Source organism: Schistocerca gregaria, chromosome 10 (genome assembly GCF_023897955.1).
Source record: "Schistocerca gregaria isolate iqSchGreg1 chromosome 10, iqSchGreg1.2, whole genome shotgun sequence".
Taxonomy (NCBI): Eukaryota; Metazoa; Arthropoda; class Insecta; order Orthoptera; family Acrididae; genus Schistocerca; species Schistocerca gregaria.
In genome coordinates, this window is record NC_064929.1 from 122,935,781 (window position 1) to 122,958,488 (window position 22,708).

At 42.8% G+C, this 22,708-nt stretch overlaps 1 protein-coding gene across 1 annotated transcript in view; it reads right to left on the reverse strand.

Moving 5' to 3' along the window:
• Window positions 1-422: 422 nt before the first annotated feature.
• Window positions 423-22,708, reverse strand: part of LOC126293464 (uncharacterized) — an 80,692-nt gene continuing 58,406 nt past the window's right edge. The window contains exon 5 of the mRNA XM_049986706.1: window positions 423-984. Coding sequence (XP_049842663.1) covers window positions 786-984 — 199 coding nt within the window. The 3' untranslated portion in view covers window positions 423-785. The remainder of the gene's footprint in view (window positions 985-22,708) is intronic.

Here is a 22,708-nt window from a genome sequence, read left to right on the forward strand (position 1 = left end):
AGATAAATGTATAGACATTTTGTCAACTATCAGAGATATGTGAGAATAAGATTTACGTACCAAGACCAAAGGAACTTCAGATTGTCAATTGTAAACAGCATCCAGAATCCAGTTATGTAATGTCTATGCATTTTATTATTTTAATAAATGTGTGTGAAAATTAATCAAGTTCTGTTTATAGTTGGTCACCGTCAATCTGCTACTCTAAGCGCGCAAATGGCATTTCTATCGTCTGACCTAACGACAGAAGTTAACACGCCACGATAAGACCACGAGACATATTGCTGGAACTCGCCTACATCGTTAGAGCGACAAGTCAAATTATCTGAAAATAATCTGATGGTGTGTGTACCGAAGGTCTTACAGTACACACACCACAACAGTCAAATGGCAGTGTATCCACTAAAAAAAAATGGACAGTGTTGATTCAGCAGCTGGAAATTTAATAATTCTCTCAGACTAACATTAATTTATATTCGGTTTATGCTAATATTTTTCTTTCATGTTGTTGTTGGAGTATATTAGTTAATTTGTACATACATAATTAATAATTACAATTTTCAATGAGTTGTGGCATAATATAGAAATAATTACTCTGGATAACATATCAAATGCCCCTGACATAAGTTTAATTATTGAACTGTATTGTGTTCCAATTTATTTTCCCTCATTGCAGCTCATCACACTGTTCTCAGACACATGTTAGACAGTGCTACAGCCTGCTGTTGGTCGGTGATCCTCAGAGAGGTTTCCCTGCAGCTGTCTCATCCTCAGGAGTGAGAACCTCAGAGGCCCTGCGCCACCCCCGCCGCCTCCAGCACGTCCTGCACGGTGAGCTGGGACAGCCGCTGGGCCAGCACGGGCCGCACCTTCTCCTCCACCACCCCCAGCAGCACGTCCTGGAAGAGCCACGTGAAGAGGTTGATGACCCCGTTGGCGATCCAGTCCACCAAAGTGCCCCCCTGCAGCTGTACGGTCAGCTTCCTGAAACACACACACACACACACACATACATACACCTCGGTTACAACAGAAAATTAATGTAAAGTTGTGTGTACTGACTTGGCAGAAAATCCTAAGAAATTTTGGTCTTATGTGAAAGCGATAAGTGTATCAAAACAAAATGTCCAGACACTCTGTGACCAAAATAGTACTGAAACAGAGGATGACTGACTAAAGGCCGAAATACCAAATGTCTGTTTCACAGAGGAAGACGGCACTGTAGTTCCTTCTCTAGATTGTCGCACAAATGACAAAATGGTAGATATTGAAATAGAGGACTGAGGGATAGAGAAACAATTAAAATCGCTCAAAAGAGGAAAGGCCTGATGGGATACCAGTTCGATTTTACACAGAGTACGCGAAGGAACTTGCCCCCTTCTTGCAGCGGTCTACCGTAGGTCTCTAGAAGAGCGTAGCGTTCCAAAGGATTGGAAAAGGGCACAGGTCATCCCCGTTTCCAAGAAGGGACGTGGAAGATATGTGCAGAACTATAGGCCTATATCTCTAACGTCGATCAGTTGTAGAATTTTGGAACACGTATTATGTTGGAGTATAATGGCTTTTCTGGAGACTAGATCTCTACTCTGTAGTAATCAGCATGGGTTTCGAAAAAGACGGTCGTGTGAAACCCAGCTCGCCCTATTCGTCCACGAGACTCAGAGGGCCATAGACACGGGTTCACAGGTAGATGCCGTGTTTCTTGACTCCCGCAAGGCGTTCGATACAGTCCCCACAGTCGTTTAATGAACAAAGTAAGAGCATGTGGACTATCAGACCAATTGTCTTGTTGGATTGAAGAGTTCCTAGATAACAGAACGCAGCATGTCATTCTCGATGGAGAGACGTGTGCCGCAGGGGAGTGTCATAGGACCGTTGCTATTCACAATATACGTAAATGACCTTATGGATTCTCACTGAGGCTTTTTGTAGATGATGCTGTGGTGTATCGAGAGGTTGTAACAATGGAAAATTGTACTGAAATGCAGGAGGATCTGCAGCGAATTGACGCATGGTGCATGGAATGGAAACTGAATCTCAATGTAGACAAGTGTAATGTGCTGAGAATACATAGAAAGAAAGATCCTTTATCATTTAGCTACAATATAGCAAGTCAGCAACTGGAAGCAGCTAATTCCATAAATTATCTGGGAGTACGCATTAGAAGTGATTTAAAGTGGAATGATCATATAAAGTTGATCGTCGGTAAAGCAGATCGCAGACTGAGATTCATTGGAAGAATCCTAAGGAAATGCAATCCGAAAACAAAGGAAGTAGGTTACACTACGCTTGTTCGCCCACTGCTTGAATACTGCTCAGCAGTGTGGGATCCGTACCAAACAGGGTTGATAGAAGAGATAGAGAAGATCCAACGGAGAGCAGCGAATTTCGTTACAGGGTCATTTAGTAATCGCGAAAGCGTTACGCAGATGATAGATAAACTCCAGTTAAAGACTCTGCAGGAGTGACGCTCAGTATCTCGGTATGGGCTTTTGTTAAAGTTTCGAGAACATACCTTCACCGAAGAGTCAAGCAGTATATTTCTGCCTCCTACGTATATCTCTTGAAGAGATCATGAGGATAAAATCAGAGAGATTAGAGCCCACTCAGAAGCATACCGACAATCCTTTGCACGAACAGTACGAGACTGGAATAGAAGGAAGAACCGACAGAGGTACTCAAGGTACTCTCCGCCACACACCGTCAGGTAGATTTTGGAGTTTGGATGCAGATGTAAATGTAGAAATACGAGTACAGTTTAGGAATGAGATGAAAGAGAAAAGCCCAATTGGAAAGCGAGTTGGGCAAGGTTGCCCTCTCTCCCCAGTACTATTTACCAGGTGTAGAAGTATGAAACCGGAATTTGGTTGCAATAATTACACATCTTTCGACCAACTTTGTTGTATGGGAGCGAAAGCTGGGTGGATTCAGGGTATCTTATCTATAAGGTTGAGGTAACAGATATGAAAGTAGCTAGGATGATTGCAGGTACTAGTAGATGGGAACAATGGCAGAAGGGTGTCCACAATGAGGAAATCAAAGAAAAACTGGGAATGAACTCTATAGATGTAGCAGTCAGGGCGAACAGGCTTGGATGATGGAGTCATGTTACACGCATGGGAGAAGCAAGGTTACCCAAGAGACTCGTGGGTTCAGCAGTAGATGGTAGGAGGAGTTGGGGCAGACCAAGGAGAAGGTACCTGGATTCGGTTAAGAATGATTTTGAAGTAATAGGTTTGACATCAGAAGAGGCACCAATGTTAGCACTGAATAGGGGATCATGGAGGAATTTTATAAAGGCGACTATGCTCCAGACTGAACGCTGAAAGGCATAATCAGTCTTAAATAAAGATAAATTACACATCTATTGTTTGAAACTTATGACCAATATTTTAATCAAAATAATCTCCATTGCTCTTTATACATTTCTTTCATCTTTCCGGCAGGGCAACAAGGAGTAGCCCTGCGGTCTGAGACGCCTTGTCACGGCTCCCCATGTCGTAGGTTGGAGTCCTCCATCGGGCACGAATGGGCTTGTTGTCCTTAGCGTAAATTAGTTTAAGTTAGATCAAGTACTGCGTAAGCCTTGGAACCGATGACCCATGGACCTTACCACAAAATTTCCAGTTTTTCTCCAGTAGGCTATGAATGCCACGCCTAAAAAACCGTTTTTCTTTTGAAGCGAACCTTTCAGCAAGCCATTTTTGTACATTGTATGCAAACTGAAACGTAGTTCAGGGAGAGGGCGTCTCAGTGATGCAAAATGCAAATAGATGGTAATCGGACGGAACCAAGTCTGGAGAATAAACCGCATGCCATAGTATTTCCCAAATGAACATCTCGATCGTTTCCCTGAACCGTTTTACTGTGTGTGATGCGCGTTACCATGGAGCAATACTTGTTGTGGCCTTTTTTCATATTTCGGTCGTCTTTCACGTAATGCTTGATTTAAATCAATCATTTTCTGTTGTCAGCGATCACTGTTAATGGTTTCACCAGGTTTTAGCAGCTCATAATAGATTACACCTTTCTGATCTCACCAAACACAGAGAATTGTGGTCTTTGCAAAGAGATTTGGTTCAAATGGTTCAAATGGCTCTGAGCATATGGCACTTAACATCCGAGGTCATCATTCCTCTAGAACTAAGAGCTACTTAAACCTAACTAACCTAAGGACATCACACACATCCATGCCCGAAGCAGGGATCGAGCGTGCGACTGGAGCGGTCGTGCGGTCCCAGACTGAAGCGCCTAGAACCGCTCGGCTACACTGGTAGGCCAAAGCGATTTGGTCTTGCAGTGGATGTCGATGCTTTGCCTTGATTCACCCATGACTTACGACGCTCAGGATTCCCAAAAGCCGGCCGCGGTTGCCGTGCGATTCTAGGCACTTCAGCCCGGAACCGCGTGACTGCTCCGGTCGCAGGTTCGAGTCCTGTCTCGGGCATGGAAGTGTGTGATGTCCTTAGGCTAGTTAGGTTTAAGTAGTTCTAAGTTCTAGGCGACTGATGACCTCAGATGTTGAGTCCCATAGTGCTCAGAGCCATTTGAACCATTTTTGATTCCCAAAACATATCCATTTTTTCATCACCTGTCACTATTCGATGGAGAAACGTCTTTCTTTTGTATCTGGCGAGCACAATTTCAGAAGCGGTCTTTCGAGTTGCGTGACGTCTTTCATGCAGCTCATACGCAACCCGTTTTCCCACTTTCTGCAACTTTCCCGTAGCTTTCAATCAAAGACAAACGGCTTTCTGAGCCACATGCAATTGTTCCTCGAGTTCCTGTTGACTTTGAGTATCATCTCCACCCAATAAGGCCTGCAATTCTTTGTCTTCGAACTTTTTCCGTGCTGTCCCGCGCTCGTCGTTCCACACGTCAAAATCACCACTTTTGAGTTTTTTGAAGCACTCGAAACACTGTTCTATCCCAAGAACTTGTTCGCCGAAAACTTCGACAAACATTCGATGCTATTCTGTAGCAGTTTTCTTCAAATGATAGCAAAAAACAAATGCTGTCCGTAAATCGCAGTTCGCAGCCGCAAAAGTCGACACGTTTACGGGTTTGAAACACCGATGACTGGAACGTGGGTTACTGTGTGTTCACATTCGTCGTCAGCCGAAAACAGGAACCAGATGGCGCTGCAGACGAGGTCTCACGGACCCTACATTGACGGCTAACCCCAACCATAGGGAAATTGAGGCTTCATACTCCTACATCCGGTACACTACAGCGCCAATGAGACTGGTACAGGCATGTGTATTCAAAACGGAGACTCTCGTATGTAAACCGGCAGAATGCAGCGCTACGGTTGGCGACGCCTAGCATCCGGCGCAGTTGTTATATCGGCTACTGCTGCTACAATAAGTTTGAACGTGATGCTATAGTCGACGCACGAACAATGGGGCACTGCATCTCGAGGTAGCGATGAAGTGGTGATTTTCCCGTACGACCATTTCACGACTGTAGTGTGAATATCAGGAATCGGGTAAAACATCATACCTCCGACGCCGTTGTGTCCGGAAAAAGATCTTGAAGAACTGGACCAACGGCCACTGAAGAGAATCACTCAACGTGACCGAAGTTGAACCTGTGCTCAGACTGCTGCAACTTCAATGCTGGGCCATCAGCACGTGTCAGCGTGCGAACCATTCAATGGAACATCACCGTAAGGGGTTTCGCAGGTTAGGACCAAAGGCCTCGCCAGGGCCTGTCAACACCGACCTTCGATTGTCGATGACTGCAAACATGTTGCCTGGCCAGACGAGTCTCGTTCCAAGTTGTATCAGCCGCATGGATGTGCGGGGATCTGTCCTCAGCCGCATCAATCGATGTCAGCTGGGGACTGTTCAAGCTAGCAACAACTGGACCAAGGACCACTGAAGAGAATCGTTCAACGTGACGGAAGTGCAACCTTCCGCAGTTGCTGGGCCATGAACATGTGTCAGCATGTGAACCACTCAACGAAAAATAACCACAAGGGCTTTCTGAGTCCAGACACTGGGCTGTTGTGACTGGCAACATGTTGCCTGGTCAGATGAGTGTCATTTCAAATTGTATCAAGCGAATGGACGTGTACAGATCACAACCACATGAATCCATGGAACCTGCATGTACGCTGGGGACTGTTCAAGCTGGTAGAGGCTCTTGAATGGTACAGGGCGTGTGCAGTAGGAGTGATATGGGACCGAAAATGGTTAAAATGGCTCTAAGCACTATGGGATTTAACATTTGAGGCCATCAGTCCCCTACACTTAGAACTACGTAAACGTAACTAACCTAAGGACATCACACACATCGATGCCCGAGGCAGGAACTGACCGTAGCAGCAGTGCAGTTCAGGACTGAAGGACATAGAACCGCTCGGCCACTACGGCAGGCTGATATGGGGCCCCCTGATGTCTAGGTACGCCTCTGACAGGTGACACATACGCAAAGGTATTGTCTTATACCTGCTTCCATTCGTATCCATTGTTCATTCCGACGGAGTTGGGCAATTCCACTGGTTGGGGTGGCCGAGCGGTTCTAGCCGCTACAGTATGGAACCGCGCGACCGCTACGGTCGCAGGTTCGAGTCCTGCCTTGGGCATGGATGTGTGTCATGTCCTTAGGTTAGTTAGGTTTAAGTAGTTCTAAGTTCTAGGCGACTGATGACCTCAGAAGTTAAGTCCCATAGTGCTCAGAGTCATTTGAATCATTCAGGCAATTCCAGCAGGACAACGCGACACTTCCCACATCCATATTTGCTACAGAGTGGCTCCAGTAAAACTCTTCTGAGTTTAAATACTTCCGCTGGCCACCAAAATCCCCAGATATGAACATTATTGAGCATATCTTGGATACCCTGCAATGTGCTGTTCAGAAGAGATCTCCACCGCTTCCTAGTATTGCGGAATTATGGACCGCCCTGCACGAATCACTGTGCGAATTACCTCCATCACTACTTCAGACATTAGTCGAGTCCATGCCACGTCGTGTTGCGACACTTATGAGTGCTCGCGGGGCCCTACACGATATTAGGTAAGTGTACTAGTTTTTTTGTCTGTTCAGTGTATAGTCAGTATTAGTCATACAAAATTACGATAATGGCAATTATCTTTTGATGATAATTCAGATTCTTGACTCAAAAAGAATAGAATCGTTTAGTATTTACCCCCTGTCCTAAAAAACTTCATCCCCCCCCCCCCCCCCCAGTGGTAACTACCCCCATGTTGTTCTTGTTGTTGTGGTCTTCTGTCCAGAGTGGTTTGACGCAGCTCTCCATGCTACTCTATCCTGTGCAAGCTTCTTCATCTACCAGTGCCTACTGCAACCTACATCCTTCTGAATCTGGTTAGTATATTCATCTCTTGGTCTCCCTCTAAGATTTTTACCCTCCACGCTGCCCTCCAATACTAAATTGGTGATCCCTTGATGTCTCAGAACATGTCCTACCAACCGCTTCCTTCTTCTACTCAAGCTGTGCCACAAATTTCTCTTCTCCCCAGTTCTATTCAATACCTCCTCGTTAGTTATGTGATCTACCCATCTAATCTTCAGCATTCTTCTGTAGCACCACATTTCGAAAGCTTCTATTCTCTTCTTGTCTAAACTACAGGGTGTTTCAAAAATGACTGGTATATTTGAAATGGCAATACAAACTAAACGAGCAGCGATAGAAATACACCGTTTGTTGCAATATGCTTGGGACGACAGTACATTTTCAGGCAGACAAACTTTCGAAATTACAGTAGTTACAATTGACAACAACAGATGGCGCTGCGGTCTGGGAAACTCTATAGTACGATATTTTCCACATATCCACCATGCGTAGCAATAATATGGCGTAGTCTCTGAATGAAATAACCCGAAATCTTTGACAACGTGTCTGGCGGAATGGCTTCACATGCAGATGAGATGTACTGCTTCAGCTGCTCAATTATTTCTGGATTCTGGCAGTACACCTGGTCTTTCAAGTGTCCCCACAGAAAGAAGTCACAGTGGTTCATGTCTGGCGAATAGGGAGGCCAATCCACGTCGCCTCCTGTATGTTTCGGATAGCCCAAAGCAATAACACGATCATCGAAATATTCATTCAGGAAATTAAAGACGTCGGCCTCCATAAACCACGAGGTGTTCGCAGTGTCGTCTAAGGCAGTTTGTACCGCCTCAAATTCACGAAGAATATCCAGATAGCGTGATGCAGTAATCGTTTCGGATCTGAAAAATGGCCAATGATTCCTTTGGAAGAAATGGCGGCCCAGACCAGTACTTTTTGAGGATGCAGCGACGATGGGACTGCAACATGGGGCTTTTTGGTTCCGCATATGCGCCAGTTCTGTTTATTGACGAAGCCGTCCAGATAAAAATAAGCTTCGTCAGTAAACCAAATGCTGCCCACATGCATATCGCCGTCATCAATCCTGTGCACTATATCGTTAGCGAATGTCTCTCGTGTAGCAATGGTAGCGGCGCTGAGGGGTTGCCGCGTTTGAATTTTGTATGGATAGAGGTGTAAACTCTGGCGCATGAGACTATACGTGGGCGTTGGCGTCATTTGGACCGCAGCTGCAACACGGTGAACGGAAACCCGAGGCCGCTGTTGCATCACCTGCTGCACTAGCTGCACGTTGCCCTCTGTGGTTGCCGTACGTGGTCGCCCTACCTTTCCAGCACGTTCATCCGTCACGTTCGCTGTCCGTTGAAATTTTTCAAACAGATCCTTGATTGTATCGCTTTTCGGTCCTTTGGTTACATTAAACCGCCGTTGAAAACTTCGTCTTGTTGCAACAACACTGTGTTCTATTCGGTGGAATTCCAACACCAGAAAAATCCTCTGTTCTAAGGAATAAACCATGTTGTCCACAGCACACTTGTACGTTGTGAACAGCACACGCTTACAGCAGAAAGACGACGTACAGAATGGCGCACCCACAGACTGCGTTGTCTTCTATATCTTTCACATCACTTGCAGCGCCATCTGTTGTTGAAAATTGTAACTACTGTAATTTCGAAAGTTTGTCCGCCTGAAAATGTACTGTTGTCCCAAGCATACTGCAACAAACGGTGTATTTCTATGGCTGTTCGTTTAGTTTTTATTGCCGTTTCAAATATACCGGTCATTCTTTAAACACCCTGAATTTATCGTCCATGTTTCACTTCCATACATGGCCTCACTCCGTACATATACTTTCAGAAACGACTTCCTGACACTTAAATCTATACTCGATGTTAACAAATTTCTCTTCTTCAGAAACGCTTTCCTTCCCATTGCCAGTCTACATTTTATATCCTCTCTACTTTGACCATCATCAGTTATTTTGCTCCCCAAATAGCAAGACTCCTTTACTACTTTAACTGTCTCATTTCCTAATCTAATACCCTCAGTATCACCCGACTTAATTCGACTACATTCCACTATGCTCGTTTTGCTTTTGTAGATGTTCATCTTATATCCTCCTTTCACGACACTGTCCATTCCGTTCAACTGCTCTTCCAAGTCCTTTGCTGTCTCTGACAGAATTACAATGTCATCGGCGAACCTCAAAGTTTTTATTTCTTCTCCATGGATTTTATTACCTACTCCGAATTTTTCTTTTGTTTCCTTTACTGCTTGCTCAATATACACATTGAATAACATCGGGGAGAGGCTGCAACCCTGTCTTACTCCCTTCCCAACCACTGCTTCCCTTTCGTGTCCGTCGTCTGTTATAACTGCCATCTGGTTTCTGTACAAATTGTAAATAGCCGTTCGCTCCCTGTATTTTAACCCTGCCACCTTCAGAACTTGAAAAAAGAGTATTCCAGTCAGCATTGTCAAAAGCTTTCTCTACAAATGCTAGAAATGTAGGTTTGCCTTTCCTTGATGTAGCTTCTAAGATACGTCGTAGGGTCAGTATTGCCTCACATGTTCCAACATTTCTACGGAATCCGAACTGATCTTCCCCGATGTCGGCTTCTACCAGTTTTTCCATTCGTCTGTAAAGAATTCGCGTTAGTATTTTGCGGCCGTGACTTATTAAACTTATAGTTCGGTAATTTTCACATCTGTCAACGCCTGCTTCCTTTGGGAGTGGAATTATTATATTCTTTTTGAAGTCTGAGGGTATTTCGGCTGTCTCATACATATTACTCACCAGATGGTAGAGTTCTGTCAGGACTGTTTCTCCCGAGGCTGTCACAAATATAGGTATGAAATGCCGTATCAGCCTCCTTACCGAAAGGAATTCTACGCACTCCACCGGTCCCGCCGAAACGCGTTTTCGTGGATACTCACTATCTACACGCGGGCGGTGGCCTTCGCGTTCAATTACTCACGACGCTGCAGAACAGGCCGGGCAGCCGCCAACTCTCCGGATGAGCGCGGCTGACGTTTCGACGCTGATGAATGGGCCCACCCATCCTCAGGCAGCGTTATTAATGAGGACGCGACGGCCGTCGCTGCTGACGCAATTATTAGCGACGCACGCGATGTCGCTACTCCTACTTCGTCTCTCTCTGTCTCTCTCTCTCTCTCTCTGTCTCTCTCTGTCACACACACACACACACACACACACACACACACACACAAGCTGCTGGATGATCGTTTTCCAGTGAGGACAGGCTGGACGGCGCGTAGGATGGCTTTAAAAATTCGCCGCCTCTCCCCAGCGCCCGTCTTCCGACCCAAAGCCAGACCTGTATCAACAATGAGGCATCGCCTGTCGAACCAACCTGGGCAAAAAAGCCTGTCGCAGCACATGGCTGCCAATGTCGCCGACGGGCAGATCTGGCAAATGTTTCACAGGGACCTAAAGTGCTTGTTGTCAACAGCCCACAGTCTGCTGCCAAAACGATTACCGAGACATGTTTTCGGTATTTCCTATGAGCATTTTCTCTCATGTGGATTGCTCCACTGTCTTACTGTATTCGCCACTGAAATCTGCCATTCGACGTGAATCAGATATCAATATCGAACCAACCTGACTGTAGAAAATCGGCCCATATGCTGTTGCTGGATTGTTTAACGGCAACGGCCTTGCCGTAGTGGATACGCCGGTTGCCGTGAGATCACCAAGATTAAGCGCTGTCGGGCGTGGTCGGCACTTGGATGGGTGACCAACCAGACCGCCATCCGCTGTTGCTGTGGCCTCGTGATGCCAGTTGAGGAGCTACTCGACCAAATAGTAGCGGCTTCGGTCAAGAATACCATCATAACAACCCTGAGAGCAATGTTCTGACCCCTCACCCCTCCTGTCCGCATCCTCAACTAAGGATGACATGGCAGTCGGAGGTCCCGGTAGGCCACTCGTGGCCTGAAGGCGAAGTGTGAGTGGATTGTTTGACACTGTGTAGTCCAAAGCAGCCACCCTAGGAAATGATCTTTCTAGAGTTCAGACAAATATGTATTTTTCCTGTGAATCCAGATACTTTCAGAGATGAAGATTACTTGCCACCTGAAACCATCCTTGCAACATGATGAAATTCTTGAAATAGCTGTAAAGGGTGATGTAGCAATGAGCATATCATCTACAAGCAAAACTAAGTCTACGTCTGCAGGCCGGGGTGGCCGAGCTGTTCTAGGGGCTACATCTGGATCACGGTCGCAGGTTCGAATCCTGCCTCGGGCATGGATGTGTGAGGTGTCCTCAGGTTAGTTAGGTTTAAGTAGTTCTAGTTAAGTCCCATAGTGCTCAGAGCCATTTGAACCATTTTTTTAATTTACGTCTACATCACACACCGCAAGCCACCTAATAGTGTGTGGCGCAGGACACTTTCGTTACCACTGTGTGCTCAACCCTGTTCCACTCGCGAATAGTGCCTGGGAAGAATGATTGTCGGTAACCGTCTGTATTGGTCAGTATCTTGACGTGTATGTGGGGGGGGGGGGGGGGGGGGGGGGGGGAAGTGCTGCCCCGAAATTTCAATAGTAAATCTCTCCGTGATGCACAACGCCTCTCTTGTAATGTATTATATTAGAACAAATAAGCGCTCGGTCACAAATATTGAGTCAAAATTGACCAGGTTTCGACGCTACTCTGAGAGTCATCTTCAAAATTCGACTAACTACCTAAAACCTATTAGGTATATAATACATTAATAAAATTAAAGTTTGTACTGACTGAAAAGAGATGCAGTACATTTAAAAAAAAACTATGCGGGAAAGGCATAGTTGTAAATAAGATGGCGAGCCGCTAATGGCTGTTCGTATTGTGAACAAGGGTTGCAACAAGACTGAGGTGCCAACTTTAGAAAGTGTGGGCAAGTAAATATGGCGTTGCTACGAGCGCCATATAGTAGCCGCAGAAACAACTAGGCTACTATACATTCAAAATTAGACACATGGAATTGTGATGGAGCTGATTCAGGCATAACGTAAGCACTAATAATAATCGGATGAAGTTACATATTTATCTACTTTAAACAGAGATACATGTTGTAACGTAAAAAAAAGTCAGGTATGACATACAAGAAAACAGCAAAGATGTAACAGGAAAACAACATTTCGGTAAACTGCATGAGGAAATCTGAATCAAAGATCAAGCAATGGCTTTATACAGTCAGTTTTTAGTCTCTTGTAATGTCTGACAGTCGAATTCGTTTAGCATCTCCGTAACGCTCTCTCGCCAGCTAAGCGATCCCGTGACGAAACGCACCGCTCTTCGTTGGATCTTCTCTATCACCTCTATCAGTCCTACCTGTTAGGTATCCCAGACAGATGAAGAATAGTCAAGAATTGGGCGAACAAGTGCCTTACAAGCCACTTCCTTCGTGGATGAGTTACATTTCCATAAGATTCTTCCGATGAATCTGAGTCTGGTGTCTGCTTCTTCCACTATCTGTTTTATACGGTCATTCCACTAAATGTCGCTCTAAATATTTACACCTGGATGTTTTACGGCGGACGCTGTTTCCAGCTGTTTTCATCAGTAGTGTAGTTGTGGATATCTTTTCCTGTTCATGCGCAATTTGGTACATTAGTCGAGTAACTCGGTGCATCAAGCATTCATTTTGGCAAGCATGGCATCTACACGTCCAGTGGTCATTTGGCCCAAAGAAACTCTTGGCATCATTCCTCATTGAAAAAGTAAGACTAATTCTAAATTTGAGGAGATAATCGAAGTACCAGGTTCAGAAGGCCAAAACAAAGCAAGGAAACAAAAAGGAAATCTCAAACAACATTCAGAAATTTGAAGTCCTCAAAAGAAGAAAAGATGGAGGACAAACTACTAAACAAGAAATCCCCTAACTAACGTAGCCCGAAAGACACAAAGTGAAGTTAAAAATGGAGATGATGAAAGCTAAGAAACGCAACCGCAGTTCAAAGTTCGGTTCAGATACTGAAGACAGTGGTACTGAAGTAAATGAACACGAGTTGTTTGACAATGCTGAACGTGATTTTCCAGGAAACGAAGCTGAAGATATGTGCTTCGTTTGCAGTGAATTTGGGCAAAAGAGTGGTGCTGGCGTACAGGCTGTGTGGGCTATGGAGTCATGCTCTTTGTAGGGGGACTGATTCAGCTGTAAAAAGTTTTTGTCATTTGCTTGAAGAAATAGTAGGCCTAAGCTTGAGCTTAAATTAAAAAAAAATCTTACACAAACTTTTGTTTCCCTCAGATAGTCTAAACACATTGTTAACTGTTCAATTAATCTTCTTGCAAGGCCTATTTGCTTATTAATGTTTGTATTTAAACCATTATAACCACTACATTCTTAGTTTGTGACAGGTTAGTAACGGTTAATATATATTGTGAGCAGGTTAGGCAATTATATCAGCATTTTGGCTAAAACTATTACAATTTGTATTATTTTTTTAAGAATTTTTAACACTACGGATAAAATATATGTACATAATCATTATATTTCAGTAGTTCCCATATAAAAAATATAGGACAAATATACGGTCAATATTACTCCACGAATGGGGGAGAGCCAAGCAAAGTTTTTTTTTCGCTAATTCTACGCTAAAGAACAGTACTTGCGCGACTTTTAAGTCTTAACAGCAGGCAGGAGGACATATTTGTCTGATGCAAAATTTTAAATTTTCACACTGAAACATGCTATATAGCAAAGAATTTCCTTAAGTGATCCGTGCTTCCCCATTCTCCCCTGCTCATACGGATGGCATCACACTTTTCATTATTTAGGATCAACTGTCACTTTTCGTAACATACAGATATTTTGCTTCAATCATTTTGGAATTCCTTTTTAACCTTTGACGACTTTACAAGAAGTTAAACCACAACATCATCTGCCAACGATCTAAGAGGGCTGCCCAGATTGTCTCCTAAATCGTTTATGTATATCATGAACCGCAGGTAGGCTACAATGCTTTCTTGGATAACGCCAGATATTAGTTTCGATTTGCACTGTGAGTTTCCTCCAGTTATTATGAACTCTAACATTTCGATTGTTACGCGGATTTGTTAACATCGAGTACAGATTTAAGCATCAGGAAGTATTTCCTGAAAGTAATTGCAAGGAGTGTAGCCATGTGTGAATGTGAAAGATGGATGATAAATAAATTAGATAAGAAGAGAATAGAAGCTTTCGAAATGTCGTGCTACAGAATAATGCCGAGATAACGTAACTAATGAGGAGATACTGAACAGATTGGGGAGAAAAGGAATTTGTGCCACAACTGAGTAGAAAAAGCGATCGATTGCTACGACACGTTGTGAGGCATCAAGGAATCACAAATTTAGTACTGGAGGAAATCGTGGAGGGCAAAAATGTTAGGGGTAGACCAAGATACCAATACAGTAAGCACATTCAGAAGGAGGTAAGTTTCAGTAGTTACTCGGAGAAGAAGAAGCTTGCACAAGATAGAGCAGCATTAAACCAATATCTGGCCTGAAGACCACAACAACAACAACCTTTCGCGCAGACAATCACGAATCTAGTCGCAGAATGGAGACAATAGTCGATAGGCATGCATTTTTATCACGTCGCTTGTGAGGTGTTAAAAGCCATCTGGAAGTCTACAAATGTGGAAGCTATCTGAGATCTCCCATCCGTAGCACTCTTTACTTCGCATGAACGATGATTGTCTTTCATCAGATCGATGTTTTCCGAAACCGAGTTGACTATTTGTCAATAAATCGTTATGTTCGAGGTGCTTCATGCTGTTCCAAAATCCTACTGCAAATCGAACTCAGTGATATGACTGTCTAATTCAGTGGATTGCCCCTTTTTCCCTTCCTGTGCACGGGGAGGTACCGTCGTTAAGTGAATGTTGGAGGTAACACAATGGCGTAGACAGAATTTCTATTTGCAGCGACGAATGGCACATTGCTCTAAATGTATAAAAATGTATGTTAATGGAGGCGAGTAGAGAAAATATGTTGTGATGTTGTCAGCGCAGTGTCCACTCGCCACAATAGAAATTTTTGCACCTCTACAGCTAACATCCTCTATAACATATCACAGGGCAACAACATACTAAGACTTTTTATTACGGACATATATTTAAAACAATCGCTGTAAACTGGCGCTACGTGCCAAATACGAGAAAAATTCTGACACCATGTCAAATATGGTAGCCACGACAAAAATAGAAAAAGAAGAAGATGAGTCTTAAATGTCAGTAGTGATATGTTATAGGTCAAGCCTGTAAAAGAAAAGTGAATTTTCATGGAAAACGTGGAATTTTCGTGATGTGCCGAATGCTGCTTGATGTGAATGTGACTGTAATACGGTGAAAAGTTGTGCAGTTCCATCAATAAATTATTTCGGGGAAAAAATTGTGGACGACCTCTGTGGCCAATTGCTTACCTACCAGATCACATTTCATATAATTAATAACCAAATTTAATAATTTAAGTGCTTTCGTATATACTTGTCAAGAGCTTCAGTTGTATGTCAAAAGTTTAAAAGGGGAAGACAAATATCACTATTTCAAACTTTGTATTTATCTTGAGATGTCGTACCTTACAACATACCAGTGACTATTTCCTCCGGTATTTTAGAATGAGAGCACTTACCGACTTTTGAAAGTCGTTCACCATAACTTAAGGTCGTTCTGAATTATATCTCGCTTGTATGCTTAAAGTCACATATTTATAAACTCATTCATAAAGCAGTCAGCTGTCTCAAGGCGTTTTATACACGGCAGTTAGATTCTCTAATTTTCGGTAGCGTCCTTGAAAATCCTCTGGAATTTCATCAGTGTTATACGGGTTCACAGTGTATTTCAATTTCTGACATAAATGTCAGCGCCGAGCGGGATTACCCGAGTGGTCTTAGGCGCTGCAGACACGGCCTGTGCGGCTGGTTCCGGCGGAGGTTCGAGTCCGCCCTCGGGCATGGGTGTGTGTGTTTGTCCTTAGAATAATTTAGGTTAAGTAATGTGTAAGTTTATGGACTAATTAGCAGTTAAGTCCTGTAAGATTTCATAAAAAATTTTTGAACATAAATGTAAGCATGTTCATTTTCGTTGTGCACCCTTAGGGAGTGAAACGGTAGAGATATAATCTAAAGATGATTCGTTGAAGCCTCTGCGAGAAATGTAGAATACTTGCCGGCCGGAGTGGCCGTGCGGGTCTATAAGCTACAGTCTGGAGGCGCGCTACCGTTACGGTCGAAGGTTCGAATCCTGCCTCGGGCATGGATGTGTATGATGTCCTTAGGTTAGTTAGGTTTAAGTAGTTCTAAGTTATAGCCGACTGATGACCTCTGAAGTTAAGTCGCATACTGTTCGGAGCCATTTGAACCGTTTTTGTAGAGTAGTCATGCAGATGTAGAAGTAAGTCTTCTAAAGCTTTTATGAATATATTTGTCTATGGTGTAGCCTTGTATGGAACTGAAACATGGACGACATGCACCACATACGGGAAGAGGATGCCATTGCTCCTACAGTATGCTGCTGCAGATGACACAGGTGTGTCAGATTCCTAAGGAACGAGTACTGTATCAAGTCAAAGAGAAAATAATTTATGAGCTATATGAAAGGCAACTGTTTATACAATTCATCCCGATGAATAGACAAATATATAATTAATTATTTATTAAAAGACTTCTCCTATACACCATGACCTGCACTAGAACAGGTTTTAGGATTTATAGCCCATCGTCAGCGACATCTGATACAGAGGAAGAATCACCAATGTGTGCATAGATTTCTACAAAATGATAATTGTACATATGTAGCAGTAATGTAAGTCTACTTCTATAGCAATGACTTGCTTGTTAGTTAATGGGACAGGGTCTGAAATGTGTCCTATAGCAGTGTACACAGTTTGTCAAGTACGTTACTGTTGTAAATTTTAGTCTTTGACTATTCTTGATAATGTTTCACGTAAGTGTCATATAGAGCAGACGTGTAACTGACATGTCAAGTATGGTTCATTGACTCTCCTTTGTTACGTCTAAGAACATATTTATATATATGTCTGTGACATGCATTCGTATAGGCCTAATTATGAAAATTACAGTTTTTGGTAATTTGCTTGTGAAGACAGAATGTAAAGAAGGAAAAAGATTGCATAGTCATCCAACATATCACGCAAAATTAGACAGTTGTGACGTGCAGGAGATAGAGCTCAAGCCGAAATTATTCGTTAAAACACTATTGAAATTTTGTATGTACATGTTATACTGTAACTCTGTTTGTTCATTAAGTATATTGTCTGGTTGTTTTGTTGTATGACTGTGTATTTCAGTTTCTACTAAAATATTTAATAATCTGGCTTTTTCTGATTTTTTGTAGACTGACAATTTATTTGTTATTGTCATTAGCTGAGTGCTTGTATTCCCTTAAATGATGACTAAATGCTGAGGGATTTACGTAACTAACATTACTATGTCCTCTAAATCTGGTTTTGAAGTTTCTTCCATTTATCACAATCACTACATGTTACTTTATACACTACTGAAATATTATGTAGTTAGCTCTTATCGATATCGTTTATACGACGTGATGTTGCATTGTTCTCTGTCCTGAGGCCGATTTGCAGTCTAATTTCTCGAAAAATTTTGTTAGAAATACACTAGTATGGTAAAGTTATAAACTTACCTTTGTCTACTTGCTTGCTCTTTTCTAATGTGATCTGACATCTGCTCTTACTATGTTGCTTCGTTTGCCTTTCTTTAATTTTTTTTGCATGGTCAATTCCATAACTATTTTTGGGTCATAGCCCCTGTGAGATGCTACATGTCAACCACGGAGCGGAAATATGCCTCTTTATAGGATCTTTGGTAACAACTGCTGTAAATCATGCAGTCAGATGTAGTGGCTTTCCGGAATACGTTGAAAAAGTGGGTATCTCTTTCTTTTTTAACCGTCAGGTAACTGTAATTTACATAATCATATGAGTACTTGTCACATGCACACGTAAATATGACATTAGGAACAGCAAAAGAAGATAATGTAGACTGCCTGCCTGTCTGCTCTATATGACAGTTGTGTCAACCATTATCAAGAACTGTCACAGCCTAAATTTTGACAGCAGTAACCTACATGACAAACTGTGTATTATGTTATCGGACATATGTCAGATCCTGTCGTATTAACTGACAAACATGTCATTGCTATAGAAGTGCATAATGTAAGTAGACTTATATTACTTATTACTACATTGTTCTTGGTTTTTATATATAAAGTGCATGCTCATACAAACAGCTATCGTCCATTACGAACAATATAACTTTTATATGTATTACTTTTAGTTAAAATAAACAGAATCTACTGTTACTGATATTCTAGATCATATTAACGTAAGAATAGAAATAAGTCAAAAGTTCATTTGAAGATTTGTTATTATTTAAAATTAAATTTAAATATAATGGTTATGGTCATACAAACAGCTGTATCTCATTGCAGATACAATAACTCTGTATTATTGACTCCAGGGCATTCATGTTAAGTGCTATCTTGATTAAAATATTTGCTATAAACTTACTGTTTCATACGTTAATGTACAAATAGAAATAGATGATACAGAATAGAATTAATAGAGATAAGACACCATATCACTTGAAGTTTTTATTGTACTACTTCATTTATTTATTTATTTTATTTTGTGCTCTCGTGTTATCGCCAGTCTGATTAAAATATTTGCCTTTATATCGACTTTAATACATGCGAGAAAGGACAAATTACATCTCTGTGCAAAATAGGCTTATACAATACCTTTTTGACAAAATCTTTGTTATAAGCAACTGTAGTACAAGCACATGCTGGATGCTGCAAAGTTTCGCTGTCAGAGGCTAAATTAATATACTTTTACACATAAAAGTGTGTGAAGTGACATAGCAACTGGCCATCAAAATGGAACACGATAGATGCACTAACGGATAAAACAGCCCACTCTATCGCTGTAAGTAAAAAAACTAAATTTATATCCATATCGTCAGATAAACAATACTGGGATTACGGAAGTCCCCGATTCCACCCGTTTGCTCTCTCCCGTGACGTCATCAACATGGCGGAAACGGCTATTCTAAGCGTCTCCAATATGGCGCCTTTGATGCCACTACATACACATGGCATCACGAAAATACGTATAAATAAGGCAGTAAAATCTCCTTCCAAAAATACAATCAAACTAACGGGACAACTGCTGGAAATTGAGGGTTTAAGAGAGGGAATAGGCTAAATATAACAGTAAAAGGAATACCAAGATGCCAAAATACAAAAAAAAACAAGAACTAAAACAATAATTACAAAAACTACAGGAATCGGACGCTTCTCTTGATCTATATAGGTCAATCGCAGCTGACGATACCAAAACAGAGGTGCCTACAGAAAAAGTTACGTAAATTGGAAAGAGACATTTCCCTTCACAGCGTCTGACGATGCCAAAACACGAGTTCCTACATATAAAACTACAAAAATTGCTATCGGTCATTTCCCTTGACCTATATAGGTCAACCATATCTTTTGATGCAAAAAATCCAACACCTACAACTACGAAAAACAAAGCCAATCCCACAACACCTCAAAAAGTCAAGAATGTAACATCCCTGCGTAAATTAAAACGCATTCAATACACAATAAACACACAAAACATTACAACTCGAGATAAACAGCCCCAAAAAAACGATTACTTACCACCAAGAAATTTCGGCGCTTCAAAGTAGGTCGGCCATCCCACACACACATACACACACACACACACACACAACACACACACACAGAGAGAGAGAGAGAAACACATGGCGCCATCAACCCACAACAAGACGACATCTACAAACACAACCAACTCATAAAATCCGCTTCGTACTGACGTCACACACCACTAAACCCATACTTCATGGGGTCAAAGCAGACGGGTGGTATCGGACGCTACCGTTAACCCAGAATACTCATGGCGCTACATTTAAGCGTGATCCAACCTCTTCGACAAGAGATATCTACTGGTGTTAAAAATAAGCCTTAATTTCTGAGAATGTACAATTGGAGCGCAGTATTGAGCTATGATGATACATGGACTCTGGGAAAACCGGATCAGAAGAGAATCGAAGGGTTTGAGATGCAGTTCTAGTAAAGACTGTTGAAAATTAGATGGACTGATAAGACAAGGATTGCGAAAGTAGACGGCAGAATTGGGGACGGAACAAGTATATTGAAAACATTGACAAGAGGAAGGGACAGGTTGATAGGACATCTGTTAAGACAACACGGAATTACTTCCATGCTACTAGAAGAAGGTAAACAGGGTAAAAAATGTAGAGAAGCACAAACTGAAATACATCCAGCAAGTAATTGAGGATGTAGGTTCAATTGCTACTTTGAAATGAGAAGGTGGGCCACATGAGATCTCTCACGAGACTGATGACCGACTAAAGGAGAAAACAAAAAGAAAGACAAGGCCTTTCTGTATGAAGAAATCCATCATATTGGCTGGTGCAAATGGTTCTGAGCACTATGGGACCTAACATCTGAGGTCATCAGTCCCCTAGAACTTAGCACTACGTAAATCTAACTAACCTAAAGACATCACACACACCCATGCCCGAGGCAGGATTCGAACCTGCGACTGTAGGGTCGCGCGGTTCCAGACTGAAGCGCCTAGAATCGCTTGGCCACCACGGCCGGCCATCATATTGTAATCGTGAACTTAAGATAAAGCTTTGGCCGATAAAAGGCGTGGTTTTTTCCAGAAAATTTTACAATATATAAAGCAAAAGTACACTACTAGCTATTAAAATTGCTACACCAAGTAGAAATGCAGAAGATAAACGGGTATTTATTGGACAAATATATTGTACTAGAACTGACATGTGATAACATTTTCACGCAATCTGGGTGCATAGCACCTGAGAAATCAGTACCCAGAAGAACCACCTCTGGCCGTAATAACGGCCTTGACACGCCTGGGCATTGAGTCAAACAGCGTGGTGTGCGTGTACAGGTACAACTGCCCATGGAGCTTCAACACGATACCACATTTCATCAAGAGTAGTGACTGGGGTATTGTGACGAGCCACTTGCTCGGCCACCACTGATCAGACGTTTTCTGTTAGTGAGAGATCTGGAGAATGTGCTGGCCAGGGCAGCAGTCGACCATTTTCTGTATCCAGAAAGGCCCGTACAGGACCTGCTACATGCGGTCATGCATTATCCTGCTGAAATGTACGGCTTCGCAGGAATCGAATGGAGGGTAGAGGCACGGGTCGTAACAAATCTGAAATATAACGTCCACTGTTCGAAGTGCCGTCAATGCGAAGAAGAGGTAACCTCTGTCACCCCATACCATCACGCCAGGTGATACGTCAGTTTGACGAATACACGCTTCCAGCGTGCGTTCACCACGATGTCGCCAAAATACGGATTCGACCATCATGATGCTGTAAACAGAACCTGGATTCATTCGAAAAAATGACGATTTGCCATTCGTGCACCCAGGTTGGTAGTTGAGTACAGCATCGCAGGCACTCCTGTCTGTGATGCAGCGTCAAGGGTAACCGCAGTCACGGTCTTCGAGCTTCTGCAAACGTCATCGAACTGTTCGTGCAGATGATTATTGTTTTGGAAACGTCCCTATCTGTTGGCTCACGGATCGAGACGTAGCTGCACGATCCGTTACAGCCGTGGGGATAAGATGCCTGTCAGCTCGATTGCTAGTGATATGAGGCTGTTGTGATCCAGCACAGCGTTCCATATTACCCTCCTGAACCCACCGATTCCATACTCTGCTAACAGTCAGTGGATCTCGACCAACACGAGCCGCAGTGTCGCGATACAATCCGACCTTTCAGATGGTTCTGAGCACTATGGGACTCAACTGCTGTGGTCATTAGTCCCCCAGAACTTAGAACTACTTAAACCTAACTAACCTAAGGATATCACACACATCCATGCCCGAGGCAGGATTCGAACCTGTGGCCGTAGCAGTCGCACGGTTCCGGACTGCGCGCCTAGAACCGCGAGACCACCGCGGCCGGCAATCCGACCTTTATCGAAGTCGGAAACGTGATGGTACGCATTTTTCCTCGTTACACAGGGTATAGCAACAACGTTTCATCAGGCAACGCCGGTCAACTGTTTTGTGTGTATGAGAAATCTGTTGGAAACTTTCCTCATGTCAACACGTTATAGGTGTCGCCACCGGCGGCAACCTTGTGCGAATGCTCTGAAAAAGCTAATCATTTGCACATGACAGTATCTCCTTCCAGTCGGTTAAATTTCGCGTCTGTACCACGTCATCTGCGTGGTGTAGCAATTTTAATGGCCAGTAGTTTATTTCAAAACTATAAAGTTTCGTCCTCAGTGCAATACTCATAGCTTACGCTTTGAAAGACACAGAGT